We start from the raw sequence: 17,172 nt of genomic DNA, 5'->3' as shown, positions 1-17,172 counted from the left end.
AATCAGAGTCAAACCAGCTCGAATCACCGAGGAAAATAAACAGAGTGCATACGATACGCAGCGGCGTGCGAGCCAGCGGACGAAAGCACAGCACACTGTGGGACATAATGCAAAACGCCTTTCAGAGCACACAGAAAACGCTCTTTTATTTATTAATATGAGCTGATTCGTGTTCAGTATTTTTTTTTTTATATGCGCAGCCGGGCGACCCTGTCTTACAACCAGGTTTCCAAATTAAAAGACAGAGGTTTGTGTAAAATTAAAAAGCATTGATTAGAAATTTTGTTTAACCCTTGATGACATATCAAGAAACTCTCCTGTGGTGGGTCACATCAGCCGTGGATGCACAATCCTCTGGACTACAGAGAACAGCATCATTTGGATGAAACAGTGAAGTCTGTGAAGGCACCATTAATGCTAAATGATAAATATGGGATTTCAGCAATACCAAACCACGCTCTGCATGTACTCCAAATATGTGCATCCAAATTTCTTCAGTTTTATTTATGATTAATCGCTCAGTCGGTCACACAGATCTGTCATCTAAAGGGGCTTTACTCAATCCAACAATCGGACGATCCCCAATGAGCAACACTTGGTGACTGTGGGGAGGAAAACTCCCTTTTTTAAAGAGCAAGAGCCCTCCAGAAGAACCAGGCTCAGGGAGGAGCAGTGATCTGTCTCCAGCAGTTAGGTGGAGAGTGGAAAGAGACGGAGCAGCGCAGAGATCATGATTTTCAGGCCGTAAGAACATCAGAATCGTATTTATTTGTGGCAGATCCAAAATTGTTTGTTCAAATTCTTTCTGGTGTTTGTCAAGACCTCTGCGGGGTGAAAAACAGAGGAACAATTTTAAAGCAGTGAAATCTGCGGGCGGCGCCAGCACGAACAGCTCGGGCTGGTCTTTCTCAGTGTGAAGGTTTCTCACTTCGGTCCCAGCAGAGATCTCCAGAGACGCAGTAACAAATAAAGCTTTGTGTGAGCAGCGCGTCTGCAGCTGGATGTCTAAAACATTTCAAAATGTTTTGGACATCCAGCGCTAACTCCAGCGGATTATTATCTCAATTGCTGCCGAGCAGGGACAGCCGCCTGATTGGGCTGTTTTGCTGACAATTATGAAATGATCCACATATCTGCGTGGACTCGATGGAAATATCCACCCACGCAGCAGGAGTCTCACATCCATGTGAAAACAAAAGTCCCACATGAGCTGAAATATCCACACACCGGCTCCGAGATGAATATTTAGCAAATGCTTTGAATGCAAGCAGCTCTCCTGTGCAGATCACATATAGGATTCCCAGTCAGCACGAATGAGGAAGCATTTCATAATTATTCTACTGAAATGATCAAACAAAGAGAGAGAAATTAAACAGCCCTTTTTTCATGGTTAATATCAGTTAATGAAGGTCATTCCCAACAGAAACATGAACACTGCATTAGCCACTGTCCCAGCAGCTGATCTCAGTGATGCGGCTCCTACAGTTGCTGCACATCTGCAACACCTCCACGCTGTTTCTGAATTAAAGTCATATCTGTAGTCACTGATGTCTGATCTGTGCTGGGGTCTGGTGGCTGCTCTCCCCCCAAAGGAGTTCCCAAATACAAGTCTCTGCAGATGGAAACAGTGACCTTCTCTTGACCATCACGGCTGTCAGCTTTGGATAGTTTATCTGTAAAGATGAACAGCTGTCGCCAAAACCCAGAGAACCCGATCTTTAGTTTAATATCACTAAAGTTTCAACATATAAAACTTACAGAACTCAAATTTGAAATAATTTCAGGGAAGTTTCAGGCGGTCCTGCTGTGGCTCGATGGACCATGCTAACTTAAGCTAACGTTGTATCTCCACTTATGTTGACTGGATTCTGGGAGGGCAAGAAATCACAAAGCAGCATCTATTGGTGGCATATTCATCTGCATATGTTTGTGTGATCACCCAAAGGTGCACAGAGGGTTTATGTCCACTTTCCTAATTAGACAAATTAAACTGGATTTATCCTTAAAATCCAGCAGTTATGATTTCAGTCTAGCAGTGTATGAAGTTCCCCCATAATTAAGAAATCAGTAAGAAAGAGCAGCCTGAGACCCCGTGGCTCTGCTAAGGCCATCCATGAAGTCTGGCCTATAGCTAAAGCTCACTATTACTTTCATCAGTAAATAACCTGCTGCTTATATTTTCAGTAACATTGTTTTCAAATTTGCTGTTCTCAGAGCTCCAGGTGACACTTTTATCTGACTGACGGTCCAAAACATAAAGATGAAAAATGAAGAAAAATCTTCACTGTAAATGAGCCGGAGACAATTAATTTTATTTCCTTATTTGTAATTTCTTGCTGTAATACAATTACCTGGATTTCTTTTTTAAAATAATGCTTCTCCATCTGGGAGGTTTTTATTTTAGGTCCTTGTTTTAATTTCATTTTCATGCTGAAAGCTTTGAACCAGAAATGCCCCCCCTCCTTACTGGAAAATGACCCAGGGTGCCGTCACTGCGCCAGCACATTTGTTCTGGCTGTTTGTCAGTAAATTTTACTGCAGGCCATCACACAGCACAGCTTAGTCTCAGGAAGGTTTTTACCTGCAGAAATCCAGTGCAGAGTCTTTGTGCGACACTCGGTTTGCCGCTGCAGATGAGGAGGTGTGATTTTATTTGACTTAAGGCGTTGAGTTCACGCTTATCTTTGCATTTTTGTCATGTTTTTGACAGTTGAATTGTTTGCTTCTTTCTCCACCAGAGAGATGAGATGAAGTGTCCATCTCTTCCCAACTCCTGCACCTGCATCTCGGAGTCCAACGGGCAGCCGGGACCTCAGGGACCAGTGGTGAGAACCAGCTCAATATCTGTTATATATTTAAGTTTTTTTTTCCATTTTGAAGACAGTTATGATTCGAGACATTTTAGGGAAAAGGGAGCAACATTAATCAGTAAGACAGTACAGGTGGAATGAGGGAGGAGTTGTCAGCACTGAGTGCTTTTGTTAAACTGGTCATGATGGTAAAATCAGCACTCAGTTTCATATTTAAACTAAGTCACATCCATCCATCAATTTTCTTCCTGCATCGAGCTTTTTCACTCATGGCAGCTTCGTTCAGTGGCTTACAAACAGTCACCTCAAGGTGCTTTATACTGTAAGGTAAACTCCCTTTAACAGGAAGAAACCTCCAGCAGAACCAGGCTCAGGGGGGGTCATCTGCTGAGGGGTGGGAGAGAGAGACAGAGATTAATAATAACACATAAGAGCAGTCAGAGGGAGGAGGAGGCTGCTGTAGGTTCATCCATCAGCTGTCAGACAGGCACCACAGTTTACCTTCTCCCCTCTCTTAAAAGATTTTATGAGGCACTGCAAAGAGGTTTCCTGTGGTTAATGTGCAGTACGCTCCCACGTACAACATACAGCATGTAAGTGCCCATAAATAACCAGGAGAGCAGAGAGCTTTTACTGATTCATTCGATGGTAGCAGCTCCACAACATTACTGAACTCAGGGAAAAGCTCTTTAGTTTGAGCAGGTTTCGCTCTGAAAAGGTGGACGTGCTCGTTGTTAAATCGACTGAAAGCATGAAAAACTCCAATAAAATGTTTTTTGTGCAGGTTCTGATGATGCTGTTCAAAACGTAAAAGCAATAAAAGGCTGAAATTCATCATTCATCTCATGTTAAATGTGAAATCTGAATCCAGCTTGTTTATAAAGAGCTAATTAGTAACAGAAAACAACAATGAAAAGAAACAAAGTTGCCAAAATATTTTTTTTTAATGAACCTCATGAGGAAATGTTCTTCGTGAATTTATGTGGAGAGTCACGAAATATTTACATATCTGCAAAACATTAACTGTCATTGTATTTCTGTGGCATGATGGTGGCAACTAAAGCATGAAATCATTTCATGGCTCCTCTTGGGCAACTCAAAGCACTCTTTAACTCAAACCACATTTTTCTGTGAAAGGGAAACTCAGACTTCACACGGCCCGCTCTGCAGACACCAGAGTCTGTTTGTCAGACAGACGTCCTCGAGCGACGGCTCTTCAGTCAGCGGAAGATCTGCTGGCTCTGAAAACAGCAAGCTCGAGACGTAATGAAAGGTGGAGAGTTAGAAGTCAGCAGCTGATGCCTTTGAGATTGAGATCAAGTGTATTTAAATTGATTTAAATATAAACTGTGGATATTTAAATGGCAGATTTATCTTATTCTGGCCCTGGGCCTGTCACTGACATCATACAGATCCGAGAGCAGAAAAAACTGTGAATTCAGAGCAGTCTGAAGCTATCAGCGATTACCTGTGCCTACACTGTCCTCATTATTCGATACCGTTCTCTTTAAAAGCTTCCAAATGTTTGGACACGTTCAGACCCTTTGAGCAGCATCAGCGACGGCTTATTGTCCGCAGAGTCTCAGTTGATACAAAGTTACAAATATTTCAGCTTCAGTAAAAAACTCCCTTCACGCTGTTAAAAAAACCCCCCTCTGACTGCGGCTGCTCCTGCCGTCACCGGCCATCAGAAATGGAGGACAAGCTCATATTCAACAAATAAAGTTGTGAAACATTGTTGCTGTTACTCCAATTGTTGGTTGTACTTTGGAAGGCCGTGGTTCTCCTGTAGGCTGTCAGAGGTCCGTATCTGCGGGCTGTCAGCGATTGTGTTCATTTAAGGCCAAACTTTGCTTTACACCCTGAGAGAGTCTGTCTGGGCAAACCTCCCCCGTGTGTGTCTGTGTGTGTGTGTCTCCTGTTATTCTCGTCCTTGTTGTGTTAACTTGACAAATGCTCCTCCTTTCAGGGCGCCCCCGGCAGCAAAGGCCCCCGAGGTGAAAGAGGAGAGCCCGGTTCTGCTGTAAGTACCTGCGGAAAAGCCTCTTCTCTCTAAAACCCGCTTTTGAATGAAGGCTGAGTAGAAGAAAATAAAGGATTGTTTAAAGTACGAGAGCTCTGAGGAGCACATCTGATTCCACTTACCCATCGAGTGTTTGTGCTCTCCGTCTCCCCGATATGAAGGCTCAGTTCTATCAGCATTCCTGGTGTCCTGCCGCCCTTTTCCACAGATTTCAACAGTAGCATATTTGAACTGGGACAGGAGATATCAACAACAAATTCCACCCGTGTTTAAATATTTCTCTCGTCTGTATCATGCAGGGACCGATCGGCCCGCGGGGAGATATCGGACCACCTGGGCCGATGGGTCTGCCCGGCCCTCAAGGACCGAGCGGGCTGTCGATTCCAGGAGAAGCTGTAAGTCTGTAAACACACCTGACATCAACACACACACAGCAGAGTGGGGGGGGATTATTTAGTGATTTATTATAAAGAAAATTTATAAGCTGGGGAGTATCTGTGGCAAAGATTCACATTCTTTCATGTCTGAGGGAAAGAAGTGATACCACGAAGCCCCCGAGCGTCAGCATCCCCGAACGCCGATAAATCACAGCTTGGATTTCTGTCTCAGAGATTAGATGTACCCAGATTAAACCGAGATGTTCCCTCACTCCGTTTCCAGAACGGTCCCACAAGACAGACGTTTGTGGAAAGTGCCGAAGTCTCTGCTGCTTCGTACTTGATATCGCTGCAGGTTACTGCGGATTAAAGCTTTTAGGGATAAAAACAGCCAGTCGATGGAGGCTGTAGGTTTGGTTTCACATGCTGGGAGACAGTTGATGCAGCTGTGATATTCAGAACTTTATTTAGATTTCCTTCAAACCAGATGTGCAATTATAAATCATAACGCAGTTTAAATATTTATATTTTCCTTCAGGCCCGAGTCTCCAGATAGTCTTAACAGTGCCGCCACCTTTCTGATCGATGGAGTTTGTGCTACCACCAACTTCATGCAGCTAAGAAATCCACACTGGAAAAAAGAGTCACAAACACCTGTCTCAGAAAGGCTTATTGATTATTCTGCACACAGTAATACACGAAAAGGTGTATCTGTCCACAATCTGAACATGAAGCAAGTCACAGAAGATATGAAATATCACATTTCTTTTCCACTTCATTATTCCTGAGCTGCTTGATGTGGACATCGGGGAAATAAGAAGTGAACTTGTGCTCAGCTGTCAGCAGCTTTGGGAATAACTGCAGAAAGAAAGAACGAAGGATAAATGCAGTCAGAGAAGAAGAAGGTGGACGGAGGTGTGGAGGTGCTGCAGGTCCTCCAGCGTCCACTGGGCCAGTCCCTACAGACTTTACAGCAGAAATAAACATAGTTACAGCCTACCTATAAAAATGGTTTTGGGCTCTAAGAGCTGTACAACCTAAGAGTTTGGATCGCAGCCGCTTTGGCTTCTGTGTTTGTTGTTTTGGTGCCTTTTTGATCATTTTAATGAGATCATCTGACAAATTCTGGCTTACTGTGACGTTCAGACCGTCCCCAGGTTTGTGAGTTTAGGTGAGTCGAATTCCAGCGTTTCATTAGTTTGTGTAGCTTTAATTAGCGGGTGTCTCTGCAGGTGTATATGATGTAGCCTGCTTTCTGATAAATTAGTGCTTCATCCTCTCGTCTAAATATGATCAGTTCTAGTCCCAGAAGCAAATGTAATGGTCACCAAAACACCTGAAAATGTGGGTCCCACCAAGATGGTGGTTCAGGTGGTATTAATCCTACGAGATCAGCAAGTCAAAACCCGCCTGCTTATTAACTGAATGCAACTAAGCTTTTAAAACCAGAAGATGATCCGGTCTTTAGGGTATTTATTGTTGCATTTGTCTACATCAATCACCGTCTCAGTGTCTCTGAATGCTCTTCATTCGTTCCCCTCAGGGCCGTCCTGGACCAAAGGGAGACCCCGGCGATGCTGGCTTACCTGGACAGAAAGTAAGTGCAGCTCGGAGGATTTCAGGCCATGTGTTTGAAGGAGGAAACGGGGGATAATTCACGTTTTGACTACTGCTCTGGCGCGCGGCCACGTTGGCTGTATGCAGATGCTTTTCCAGCTGGGAAGAATTCAGGGAGGGAAGAGGCAGAGCGTGCCTCTGTTGCAGGTTTATGAATATTACTTTTAAATTAAATCTCTGCACTCGATCGAGCCAAGAACAAGTCACCTCGATTAACGGCGCCGGGTGAGTGTCGGCCCGCGGTCAGCTGCTGCATCCTCACATCTCACTGAGAACTGTTTTATCTTGGAACATATGAGGAGCTAGAAGACAGAAGTGACACCTAAACTTTGTGAAATATTAAGTTACAGATGTCAGTTGATGCTTTCATTTTTCATTCTTCCTGGAATATCCCAAACTTCTCCCTCTGAGCACTGCACAAAGAAACAAGATGCTGAGCAGAGGTCAAAGGTGTGCTTGGATTAAGATTAGATAGATAAGCCCGAATGCCTAAAAACCTATAATCAGTTTCCTCCGGGCCGATCCTTCAGTGGGGCTCAGTCAGGTACCCTCGGCTGAAATGTGGACGGGTGTTTGTTTACAGCTTCAAGCTCGAGCTTTAAGCAGAGTGTAGCTTAAAGCTGCACCTGAAGCAGAGCTCAGTACAGGTGTGATCCACCAATCACAGGCTGCCAGAGCGCAGGTTCCACTAAAACGTGCAGAAAATTATACTCCAATCAGATGTGGTTGACGAGCCATTTCCGATCAAATCAGGAGAAATAAAGCTTCAGACAAAGTGGGGCAATCATTTAAAGAATAACTGTGGTTTATTTTATGGTAACTTTACGCTCTCTTCCTCTGTTGCAGAAATTCAGGGAAACCAAAAGTTTGTTTGTAGTCTGATTGAAAGAAAACAAGGAAATCAGCTCCCTGGAACGGATATTTGGCTCTCCATCTGCCCGTGTTTGCCTTCTGGCTTAATCACAAACATATTCTTCCCCCACTGAGCAGTTAGATAAAAAAATTACCCAAGATGATAACAATATACAGGGAACAGTTTGTAAAGTACGAGGTCATCCGCTCTGATATTCCAAGTAATCCGTTACATTTTGTAATCTCGAGGTCCAGAGGTAGATGTATTGAACCCCAGAAATTCAAAGACGAAAAAAATCACATTTTTACTACTTTTCTTGAACTTAAAGTCAGAAAAATCTGATTGAATGTACAATGTGGAAATTATTACCATCACACATTTGTTTATTTTTGCTCTATTAAGGTTTGGCTGCACAAACCTGGTGGAAAATTGTAACTTGTTTTGTCCAAAACAGTGTTGGAAGTCAAATAACGTGGACCTATTGTGTTCCTTTCCAGCTCCATATTTTTATCCTTGGATCAGAGGAGCTTCACATGATTCAAAGTTCATAATAATCCTTATTTAGCTCATAATGGGCCTCGATGCAGCCCCTCAGTCCGTCATCTATCTGAAACAAGCCGTTTAATTCCTCTGTTCTGATTGGTTGCTTCTCATAAAACAGAAGGTTTGAGCAGCAGGTGGGTGGAGCCTCTGTGAGATTACATCATGCCTCGCCTCGCTGCTGAGTTAGCTTTGGGAAAAGGTCGTGGTTTTAGTTACTGAAGGGTACACGGTGCTTTTTTTAAATGTGGTAGCAATGGGACCTGACTGAGCGTTGGTAACCACAGTGCTGCGCGCTCTTCATTTTGAGGATGTTATTCAGTTTTGTATCTAGAGTTTTAATAAAGTGACCCTAAACCTGAAAACGATAACACTTTGCCAGTTTCCAAATTTAACAACATCGCTGTTTCCTTAAAAACGTGAGCAGCGAGGCAGCGAAGTTTGAGGCGTGTTTTCTGCACGTGTCACACTTGTTGAGCGCTGCATAAAATGAATGAGCTGCCATTGGTGTAATACTTAACATGTCAGTGAGTTCAGTGCACTGTTTGAAAGAGTGTTACAATCATTTATTGGGGCTGAACGCCGCCTGGGTGATGACGACACAGAGACTGATTTTATTTAAAAAGCCCTCAAAGCGTTTATTTATTTTGATCCAGTGAATTTGGCTTTTGCAGGTGGAATTTCCAAAAATAAGATTTAGATGGGAAAACAAAAGGTAATTAGTGCCATCTACTTCAACTAGTGTCTCCAATAAATGATTTCAGTTCAACTAGTTTACTGTCCTGCCCAAAGCGTTGCTGCACTGAAACAGCAAGACTGATTAATCAGGTCTTTATGCCAGTAAAACAAACTCCACGTCGACCGTGTTGACGGAGCGTCGAGGCTGCAGGTGACCTGGAGCAGATGCTATAGCAACATGCGTTTAATGAGTTGCAGACCACGCGGCCCTGGTTTATAATGGCCAATAAAATGGTTTCTGGAATATATTATGTTCCTTGTAAATCTTATGCCAAGGCATCAAAGACCAGAGACAATAAAAATAGTGAGCAGGGTTTGTGAGCAAATAAGTGCAGGAAAAAACCCAAAAAGATTTACCGTCCAGCGCGACGCTGAAACAAACCAGCTCGAGTCAGTCGAGCAAAGGTGGCCTTTCTTTAATGCACGATGGGCACAAAATGGCTTCTATCTGAGATGTCTCCTTGTGTTTGCAGGGGTCTCGGGGTCCTCCTGGTACTGTCGGCCCAATCGGAGCAGCTGGAGTGAGGGTGAGTACGGCCGGGCTGCTTTTAATGGCATCCATGCTCTCTGAATTCTTTAAACATGAACTGTATGGCTTTAGGTTTTCAGCCCTGATATTGTATTTCCAGGGCCCTCAAGGAAAGGAAGGCCCAGCTGGGCCCAGAGGACCCGCAGGCCCCATGGTAAAACTTCTAATGGTTTAACGCACGTACACCACAGAGCTGCAAACCAGGCTGATAAATGAAGCATTTCATTGCCTCGCCAAAGGGCTTTGTGCTGCTCTGAGAATCTTTGGAGTCATATTTCCAGAGAAGCATCTTTATCTTCTGTCTCCATTTCCTTGCAGGGACCGCCAGGATCTCCTGGAGTACCAGGTACCACGGGAAAACCAGGAAATCCTGGAGACTCCGGTCCTCCTGTAAGTTTCCTGGCAGAGCCGTCTGTTCAGTGAGCACCATGTTGAGACTGAGTAGTTCTTAACAGTTTTGTTTTCCTGGTTCTAGGGTTCTGCTGGTCCAAAGGGAGACAAGGGAGAGAGAGTGAGTAAACAGGAATCAAATTATGTTTTTGTCCAAAGAGGGTGACACTGAAAATAGTCTGCCACGCTGATGAAAACAAAAGGATACATTCCCTGTATAGTTTCCTGTTTCAGGAATTTTCTAGAAGCCCGTTTTAAGTGATTTGAGGCAAGATGAGACAAACTGTTACAGTAAGAAGATTGTGGAACGTCACATTGAGCTTGATGACTTGTCAGGAGAGTATTTTCTTGATGTGTGAGGTGTGACCAAAAAATTCTGAGAACAGTTCCATAAAAATCAAAAACTTGACCTGGTTTAAATGTGACTGATCTCCAGTTCTGGATCGTCTTCAAGTTCAGCTGGTTTTCAGTGCTGATGCCGTTTTTAGTTTGAAGTCTGTGTTGAAATCAGGCAATTTCTGTTTCACACGGAGGATCACGACGTCAGCGGATGTCTGTTTGGACATTCATTGGCTCGTCAGTTCCCTCGGGGTGAGTCTGTCAATGCTGAGTTGCTGTAAAACTCTGAAGTGTTGAAGGGAGAACATTCAGCAGAAACCAAAAACATATACACACATGCACAAAAATTGGCCGCCACCTACCTCAGAGCAGTCACCTTGTCCAGAGCTGCCTTGCATCCAGCACTGGGAACACTTCCTGGAAGTCTTGTTCTGTCAGCACGTCAAGCACCGCGTGCGGTTCGTGTTGGATTTGCTTCAGTTTGCTGACCTTCAACTAGAATTTCAGTTTGACAAAGGGCGAAGAAGCAGGGAACCTGATCCGGGAAGCTGAACGAACGGAGAATGTTAATCATGCTGCCGCAGCTCAAATTCTCCTGCACCACGATGGCGCTCCAGCACCACAGTTCAGGTCGACTGTGCTTGATGTTCTCTCAGGATGTTGGGATAGGACTTAGCATTGACAGTCTGACCGTGTGGGACGAATTCACTGAACCACACTGAGACAACAACCAGCCAGTTTCTGGTAGTGCTCCTGACTGCGTGAACCCTCCTCAGCCCTGGACTGTGAGCTCTTTGGCCTCTGAGTCATAGCTGTAGACTCAGCTTTCTTCACCGATGATGATCCTTGAAATGAAGGTTGGGGGGGGCCATCCCAGGTGCAGGTGGTCTCAGAGATGCTGATTGAGCCACGTTTCACTGAATTTCAATTCAGTGATATTTATATAGCACCAAATCACAACAAACAGTCGCCTCTAGGCGTTTTATATTTTAATGTAAAGATCCTACAATAATTACAGAGAAAACCCAACAGCTTCAGAGTACAAGGACGTTTTCTCTTTCACCTTAAATCCCGCCTCTCTGCACCCAGGGCGACTTCGCTCCTCAGAACATGATGCGATCCATTGCCAGACAAGTCTGCGGACAGTTGGTCCAAGGTGAGTAGAAATATCTGCCTCTTGCCTTTCATGATGAGGTAAGTCCACCACTTGCCGTCTGTAATTTTTCGTTTTCTCTTCCTCCTGCTGCTGCAGAACAAATGACTCGAGTCAACTCGCTATTGAACCAGATCCCCAGCGGCATCTACCGCAACAATAACCCAGGCCCTCCAGGACCTCCTGGAACTCCTGGCGATCAGGGACCCCGCGGAGAGCCAGGCGCTACAGGAAGGAACGGATTCCCTGGAAGTCCTGGATTACCCGGCCAGCAGGGAGAGAGAGGTACGATCCTCGAAAGGCTGCCGGACGGCAGGAGAGGCCGACAGCATGAACAGATGGAGTCAGAAAAACAAACATGAAGACAAATGATTTCTATAATGGGAGCACAGAAGGAAGCAGACTGATTATTTATTCTGCAGAAATCATCACGGAGTGCTAGAAAGGCTTAGCTTCATCGCTAATCTCTGAATTTTAGTCCAGATAGAGGTGAATAAAATCTATTGATACCAAACTGTAAAAATACTGAAGTAAAAATGGAGAGAGCTCATTTCATCAGAGACAAAAACAATATTCCAAATCAGTTTCTACCACACGGAGTTTGACAGGGGTTCAAAGTAAAAGCTCTTTGTAACAGGGGACAAAAATGTTTAATTTTAATCTATAATTATGGGATTGAGACCACTGAGCACCCAGCATGACAATACTCCCCCCCCCTTTCAGGTTCCCCAGGAGAGAAGGGCGATCGAGGAGCTTCAGTGGTTGGAGCGAAAGGACCGAGGGGACCTCCAGGTACGCCGTCTTTAACGAGACACCAAAAAGTATTTAAAATGTTGGTGAGATCGCTGAAAAAGCTGAGTCACAGCTCGAGTTTAACAAGTAAAACTGACTCCAGAGCCTGATTTGGTTTACGTCTTTATGTCTGTGTTCCAAATGTCGTGCCCGACGCCGTCAGCGGCAGGTTTTTCCAGCGGGAGCGATGACACTGAGCCATAATTATTAAATACATCAGAAATAAGAGTCAGGGTTTCCTGTCTGATGGTACAAATCCACATGGAGGCCTCGGAGTGTTTCTTCATTAAACCTTCACACCTGCTAAAATGAGCAGGCCTTTGACCTTTGTTTTATTTTGATAAAAGGCAAAGTTTATAAACATAAAGACTTGTTACCATTTTTATCAGTGCTGAATTATGGCAATGTGATTTATTTGCAGGGTTGGGTAATCATATGCAGACCTCAGTGTATGATCTCCAATACCATCAACACTCTGCTTATAAGCAAGATGCCAACATGAAACTATAGTGAGGCAGAGCACATTTAATGTGACTCTCGGTGATGAAATTCATCCCATGTATTAATGTGAATAAGCTAAAAGTCACTCTGACCCCTGAGATCATCGTTCGCTGGTACAACCACAGTTTTCTTCTTATGTTTTATTCTTCAGCTGTTCACATCTTAATTATTGGCCTAGCTCTGTTTGAAGGGGCTGAAGCTCCAGCAGCAGTTCTGACATACAGAATGACTTTTGGCTTGTGGTCCTGATCAGATGAGGATTGTCAGAAGGTTCAGGATTTCTTCAGAGGTCATCCTCTTATCCTTGGGCCAGAAAGCTGTACTCTGACCTTTGTTGAAAATCTGTGATTGCAGTCTGATCATACTGACAGTTAAACACATGTGGCTGTATCATCCATTTGCTCCCTCTTTGAAATGTTACTGATCTTTTGTTTAATCCACCAGGTCCACCAGGAGAAAGCAGGACCGGACCCCCAGGACCTCCAGGCTCTGCTGGACCTCGTGGACCACCTGGACGTTCAGGCTACGCTGGGGTCCGCGGGCCTCCTGGACCTCCTGGATATTGTGACTCTTCTCAGTGTGTTGGTATTCCTTACAACGGACAGGGATACATAGGTATGTGAAGCATCCTGTCTCTGCAGAACACAACTAATGACTCCAATCCACTCAATCTGGGATCAAACTTATCAGTAAAAGAACGTGCAACATTTTGGGAGGTGCACTTTTCTGTTCCTGAGTCCGGGATGAACAACACTGGAAGCACAAAGAAACTGAAGGGTGTCTCTGACGCTACATGGTTTTTATGTAATTCATGCTTGGTGATAACTCACGAAAAGACTCAAGGACATCAACATGGTAACCCATCAGGGTCTGTATCATGAATTGGCAGCAGCAAATTTATCTCTGCTGATCAAACAACCAAAAAGAAGGCAAATAAAAGAGACGCTAATTTATAAAAGCAATTAAAAAATACAAGTGGCCCAAATCATTTTCCTCTGAAATGGGAGGAAATTCCTGGGGAGAGATTATATTTCCTGTCTGGTCTGGGAATGCCTCAGGATCCCCCAGGATGAGGAATGTGGAAAGTGTTGCTGGGGAGAGGAACGTCTGGAAGTCTGAAGCCTGGTTCTGCTGGAGGTTTCTTCCTGTTAAAGGGAGTTTTTCCTTCCCACTGTCACCAAGTGCAGCTCATAGGGGGTCGTTCTGACTGCTGAGTTTTCTCTGTATTATTGTAGGGTCTTTACCTTACAGTATAAAGCACCTTGAGGCGACTGCTGTTGTGATTTGGAGCTATATAAATAAAACTGAATTGAGGGCAGCATCTCACCATCTCAAAGCTTAAACCTGCTTCCAGTCTTTAAGCTGAGCGAGGCCAACACATCCTGACTCCAGTTTGCAAAAGGAGAAAATGCACTTCCAAAATGTCGGCGCACTCTTTTCGGGGGGGTGTTAGTGCATGTGTGAAACTTGTAGTCACTAATAAACACATAGAAGTTGTTGATTCGCTGTCTTCTGCTCTGACCTGACTGACTGACACCTTCCATCCTCTTTGGCCTGTTTCAGGTTCACCATAGTAGACTTTTTATACCGCCTGTGCTGCTTTCACTGACCATCTGAAAAAACAAAAGTCCTGTAACTGAATCACTCATACGCTCTAGAGCTGTTTAAAAGGATAACCACCAAAGGAAACAATTAACAAACTGTACTGAAAACATCACAACAACAAAGAGGGAACAAGTACTAACGACTCACAGCCAGTAGAGCACAACACCACCAGCAGCAGCGGTGATGGCACCGACCTCTTTAGTGGCCTGTTTGCATCTTGAAGCCAAAGACCAAACAAAGAAACCTTGTTCAGTGGAGGAGCATGCAGCAAACACCACCACCAACAAGCCAAAACAAATACTAACAAAGGTGGATTTGTACAAGAGAAACCAGTGCAGCCACCTCAGCATCACCAGCCACAACAGCAGCAGCAGCAACTCTGTTAACAGCATTTCTCTCCATGTGACATGTAAATAAACTAATTTGTGCCTTGTAAATGATGTTTGAATTGAGTCCACTAAATTTAGTCTTAACATCTGTAGTTTTAAAGCTTGTGCCTTGCAAAACAAACCTGCTGCTTGCTCAAACAGAACACCTCTTTGTTATTTTTGTCTTCCTGCCCGTGTGTTTGTAGCCCTTTGACTCTGCTCAGGGTCACGCTGATCTCTCCTGCACGTGACCCTCCAGGCTTAGAGTCACCACTTCATGTAGTAAGAAACAAACCATGTAGCTTTTCCTTTTTTCTGTACTTTTGTTTGACCTTTCCCCCCCAAACCACCCATGCTGTATCAGGTTTAGAGTACTAACCGCGCCTTCACAAAGATGTCTCTCCAGGCTGGTGGTAGAAAATCTTGAACTTGATGTCTTTTTTTTTTATGTAGAAATGTTTTGTTGTATTTTGTAAGTGAGCTGTGGGGGGGGATTGATTGCTGGTAATGCTTGTGGTAATCAGACTAACACCTGAACTTCTAACAACACAAAAGAGAACATGAATGCACTGAAATGTATAGCAGGGGCGTGTCCACAGGGTGGCCTGAACCCATCAGCCAATAATGATCGATTGATTAAATAATGCTGGCACATTGGTGGTGCTGTGGCCAATCAGAGTCCAACATGACAGCCATGTTGAAGTGATGCAAACAAACAATCTCCACAAAGGCTTTTTTACGTTCTCAGTAATTGACGAACCCTGTCCCCCACCCAAAAATACCACCTGCCAAAACATTTAAAGGTAAGATACGACAAAATAACTCAAAAGGAGCACGTATGAGCCACTCCTTCAAAAACTGGCCACGCCCCTGCTCTTTACTAACTACCTGTGTTGGTGCTTAAGCTGGCAGTCAGAAAGAAACACCACTGTTAACCAGTTCTTGTTGAGGAAATCTGCCAACTTACTTTGCCAATTGGCCCAAATCCTATCTCCAAGCAGGCCAATACCCACCTGAATCTGACACCCGAGTAGTCCAGTTCCCCGAGGAGGACGGCGACTTGCAAAACCAGCGTCAAAAGAGATCGCTACCCAGAAAGGCATCCAACAGGCTAACATCATAAAGACGGGCCGCGTTTTCGTTATCGTTTACCTTTCTTTATCTTAACCTGTGTTTGTTAATGAAATTATAAATAAAAATGGGGTTTGACACCTCAAATTTATTGGAAAATACATTTGAATGCCTTAAAATCTATGTGAATATTCTCTTTCTGTGGCAGGCGACGGGTGGGAGAGGGTTTGGGGGTGATCGGCACAAATTTTAAAAATAGAAAAAAAAAAAAGAAACCTGTGAGCTTTCCTTCTCCATTTGTCTTTTTGCTTGTAACATATTTGCATTGAGTTTGTATTGACTAGCAGTGTTGAACAGTGCACTCATTGTAACAAAGCTAGCAATAGTAGCGCAGGAAAAATGTTCAGGACGTCAGATATGAATTGTTTTTATTATTTTTCTCTCACACTTCATCAGTATGTTCATTATAATCTCTCTCATTCAGTTCATTCATCTTTTAGGAGGTTCAGTTAAACACCGCTTTCATTTTGTATCTTTATATTTATCAGTGTTCCTTTATCCGTCACAGCTAGTTTTCCCAAAGGTGGAATTGCATGTCTGTGGTGTATATTTAGTACGTGTTTGTTACATTTCATTTTGTTTTAATCAGAATATAGTTGTCATCGTCATTCTCATCGTACCAAATGCGGTCAAAACCTGCGTGCAAGACTATGGAAATGGTATTGCTGCTTCATGTTTTAACTGCAGATTGTGAATTCCACAGCCTTATTTTCTTATTTATTTCTGAAAACAGAAGAGGCATTTTTCAATAAAACTACTGAAAATCTACTTTGGTGTATTTATTTTCGAGTCTCTGGGATTTTCCAAAGACAGTAAGGGACAGGAGCGAAGATAAAGGAGGTCTACAAGGATAATTTGGATCGCACCAAAAATAAAGACCAGAGTTGAGCATTTGGGTTCTTAACCAGTGGGGGTGGCTCTCATATTGAAGTGCACTTACTTTATAGATTGATTTGAAGGGTGCCTAATGGCCATCAAGAACTGCACCGAGTTCTTGATGGCCATTAGGCACCCTTAGGACTGATCCAAGGGGCATTTTTTATCAACCTGAAGTATACGATGCAGAAAGGCTAGAATCACTTGGGCTGAGTAGACCAGGGTTTTGATTGACTCGAGGAACCGTAGAGCTCGTTTGATACACGTTGGTTTACTAGAGCAGTGCCTATATTTGGACCACCTTGTGGCATATGGAAAAACCTCTTTGACTAAGCAGAAGTAGACCTAGGCCATGACGAACATCGAAGGGTAAAGGGTGAACTAACCACTGACACGTTGGTGAACACAACCAGTATTTAGACCCACTTGCACACATCTTGGAAAACACATGGGACCAGTGAGTGGATCTCAACATGCTAAGGAACAGGAGCTAAAATAAAAGGAGAAGCTTTATGTCGCTCCAAAGTGGA

At 43.8% G+C, this 17,172-nt stretch overlaps 1 protein-coding gene across 4 annotated transcripts in view; it reads left to right on the top strand.

Moving 5' to 3' along the window:
- Positions 1-16,534, top strand: part of col12a1b (collagen, type XII, alpha 1b) — a 147,135-nt gene extending 130,601 nt beyond the window's left edge. For 3 of the 4 annotated variants that reach the window (XM_030720899.1, XM_030720897.1, XM_030720896.1), the window contains 13 exons: positions 2,739-2,825; positions 4,780-4,833; positions 5,133-5,228; positions 6,754-6,807; positions 9,432-9,485; positions 9,588-9,641; positions 9,806-9,877; positions 9,963-9,998; positions 11,306-11,372; positions 11,469-11,654; positions 12,093-12,161; positions 13,107-13,277; positions 15,634-16,534. In XM_030720899.1, coding sequence (XP_030576759.1) covers positions 2,739-2,825; positions 4,780-4,833; positions 5,133-5,228; positions 6,754-6,807; positions 9,432-9,485; positions 9,588-9,641; positions 9,806-9,877; positions 9,963-9,998; positions 11,306-11,372; positions 11,469-11,654; positions 12,093-12,161; positions 13,107-13,277; positions 15,634-15,758 — 1,125 coding nt within the window. In that variant the 3' untranslated portion in view covers positions 15,759-16,534. Of the gene's footprint in view, positions 1-2,738; positions 2,826-4,779; positions 4,834-5,132; positions 5,229-6,753; positions 6,808-9,431; positions 9,486-9,587; positions 9,642-9,805; positions 9,878-9,962; positions 9,999-11,305; positions 11,373-11,468; positions 11,655-12,092; positions 12,162-13,106; positions 13,278-14,225 lie in introns of all 4 variants that reach the window. The other variant, XM_030720898.1, reaches the window with a different exon arrangement.
- The last annotated feature ends 638 nt before the right edge of the window (positions 16,535-17,172 follow it).

Source organism: Archocentrus centrarchus, chromosome 24 (genome assembly GCF_007364275.1).
Source record: "Archocentrus centrarchus isolate MPI-CPG fArcCen1 chromosome 24, fArcCen1, whole genome shotgun sequence".
In the NCBI taxonomy this organism is placed as follows: domain Eukaryota; kingdom Metazoa; phylum Chordata; class Actinopteri; order Cichliformes; family Cichlidae; genus Archocentrus; species Archocentrus centrarchus.
Note: the sequence above shows the minus strand (reverse complement) of the source record. Positions and strands in the feature narration are given on the sequence as shown.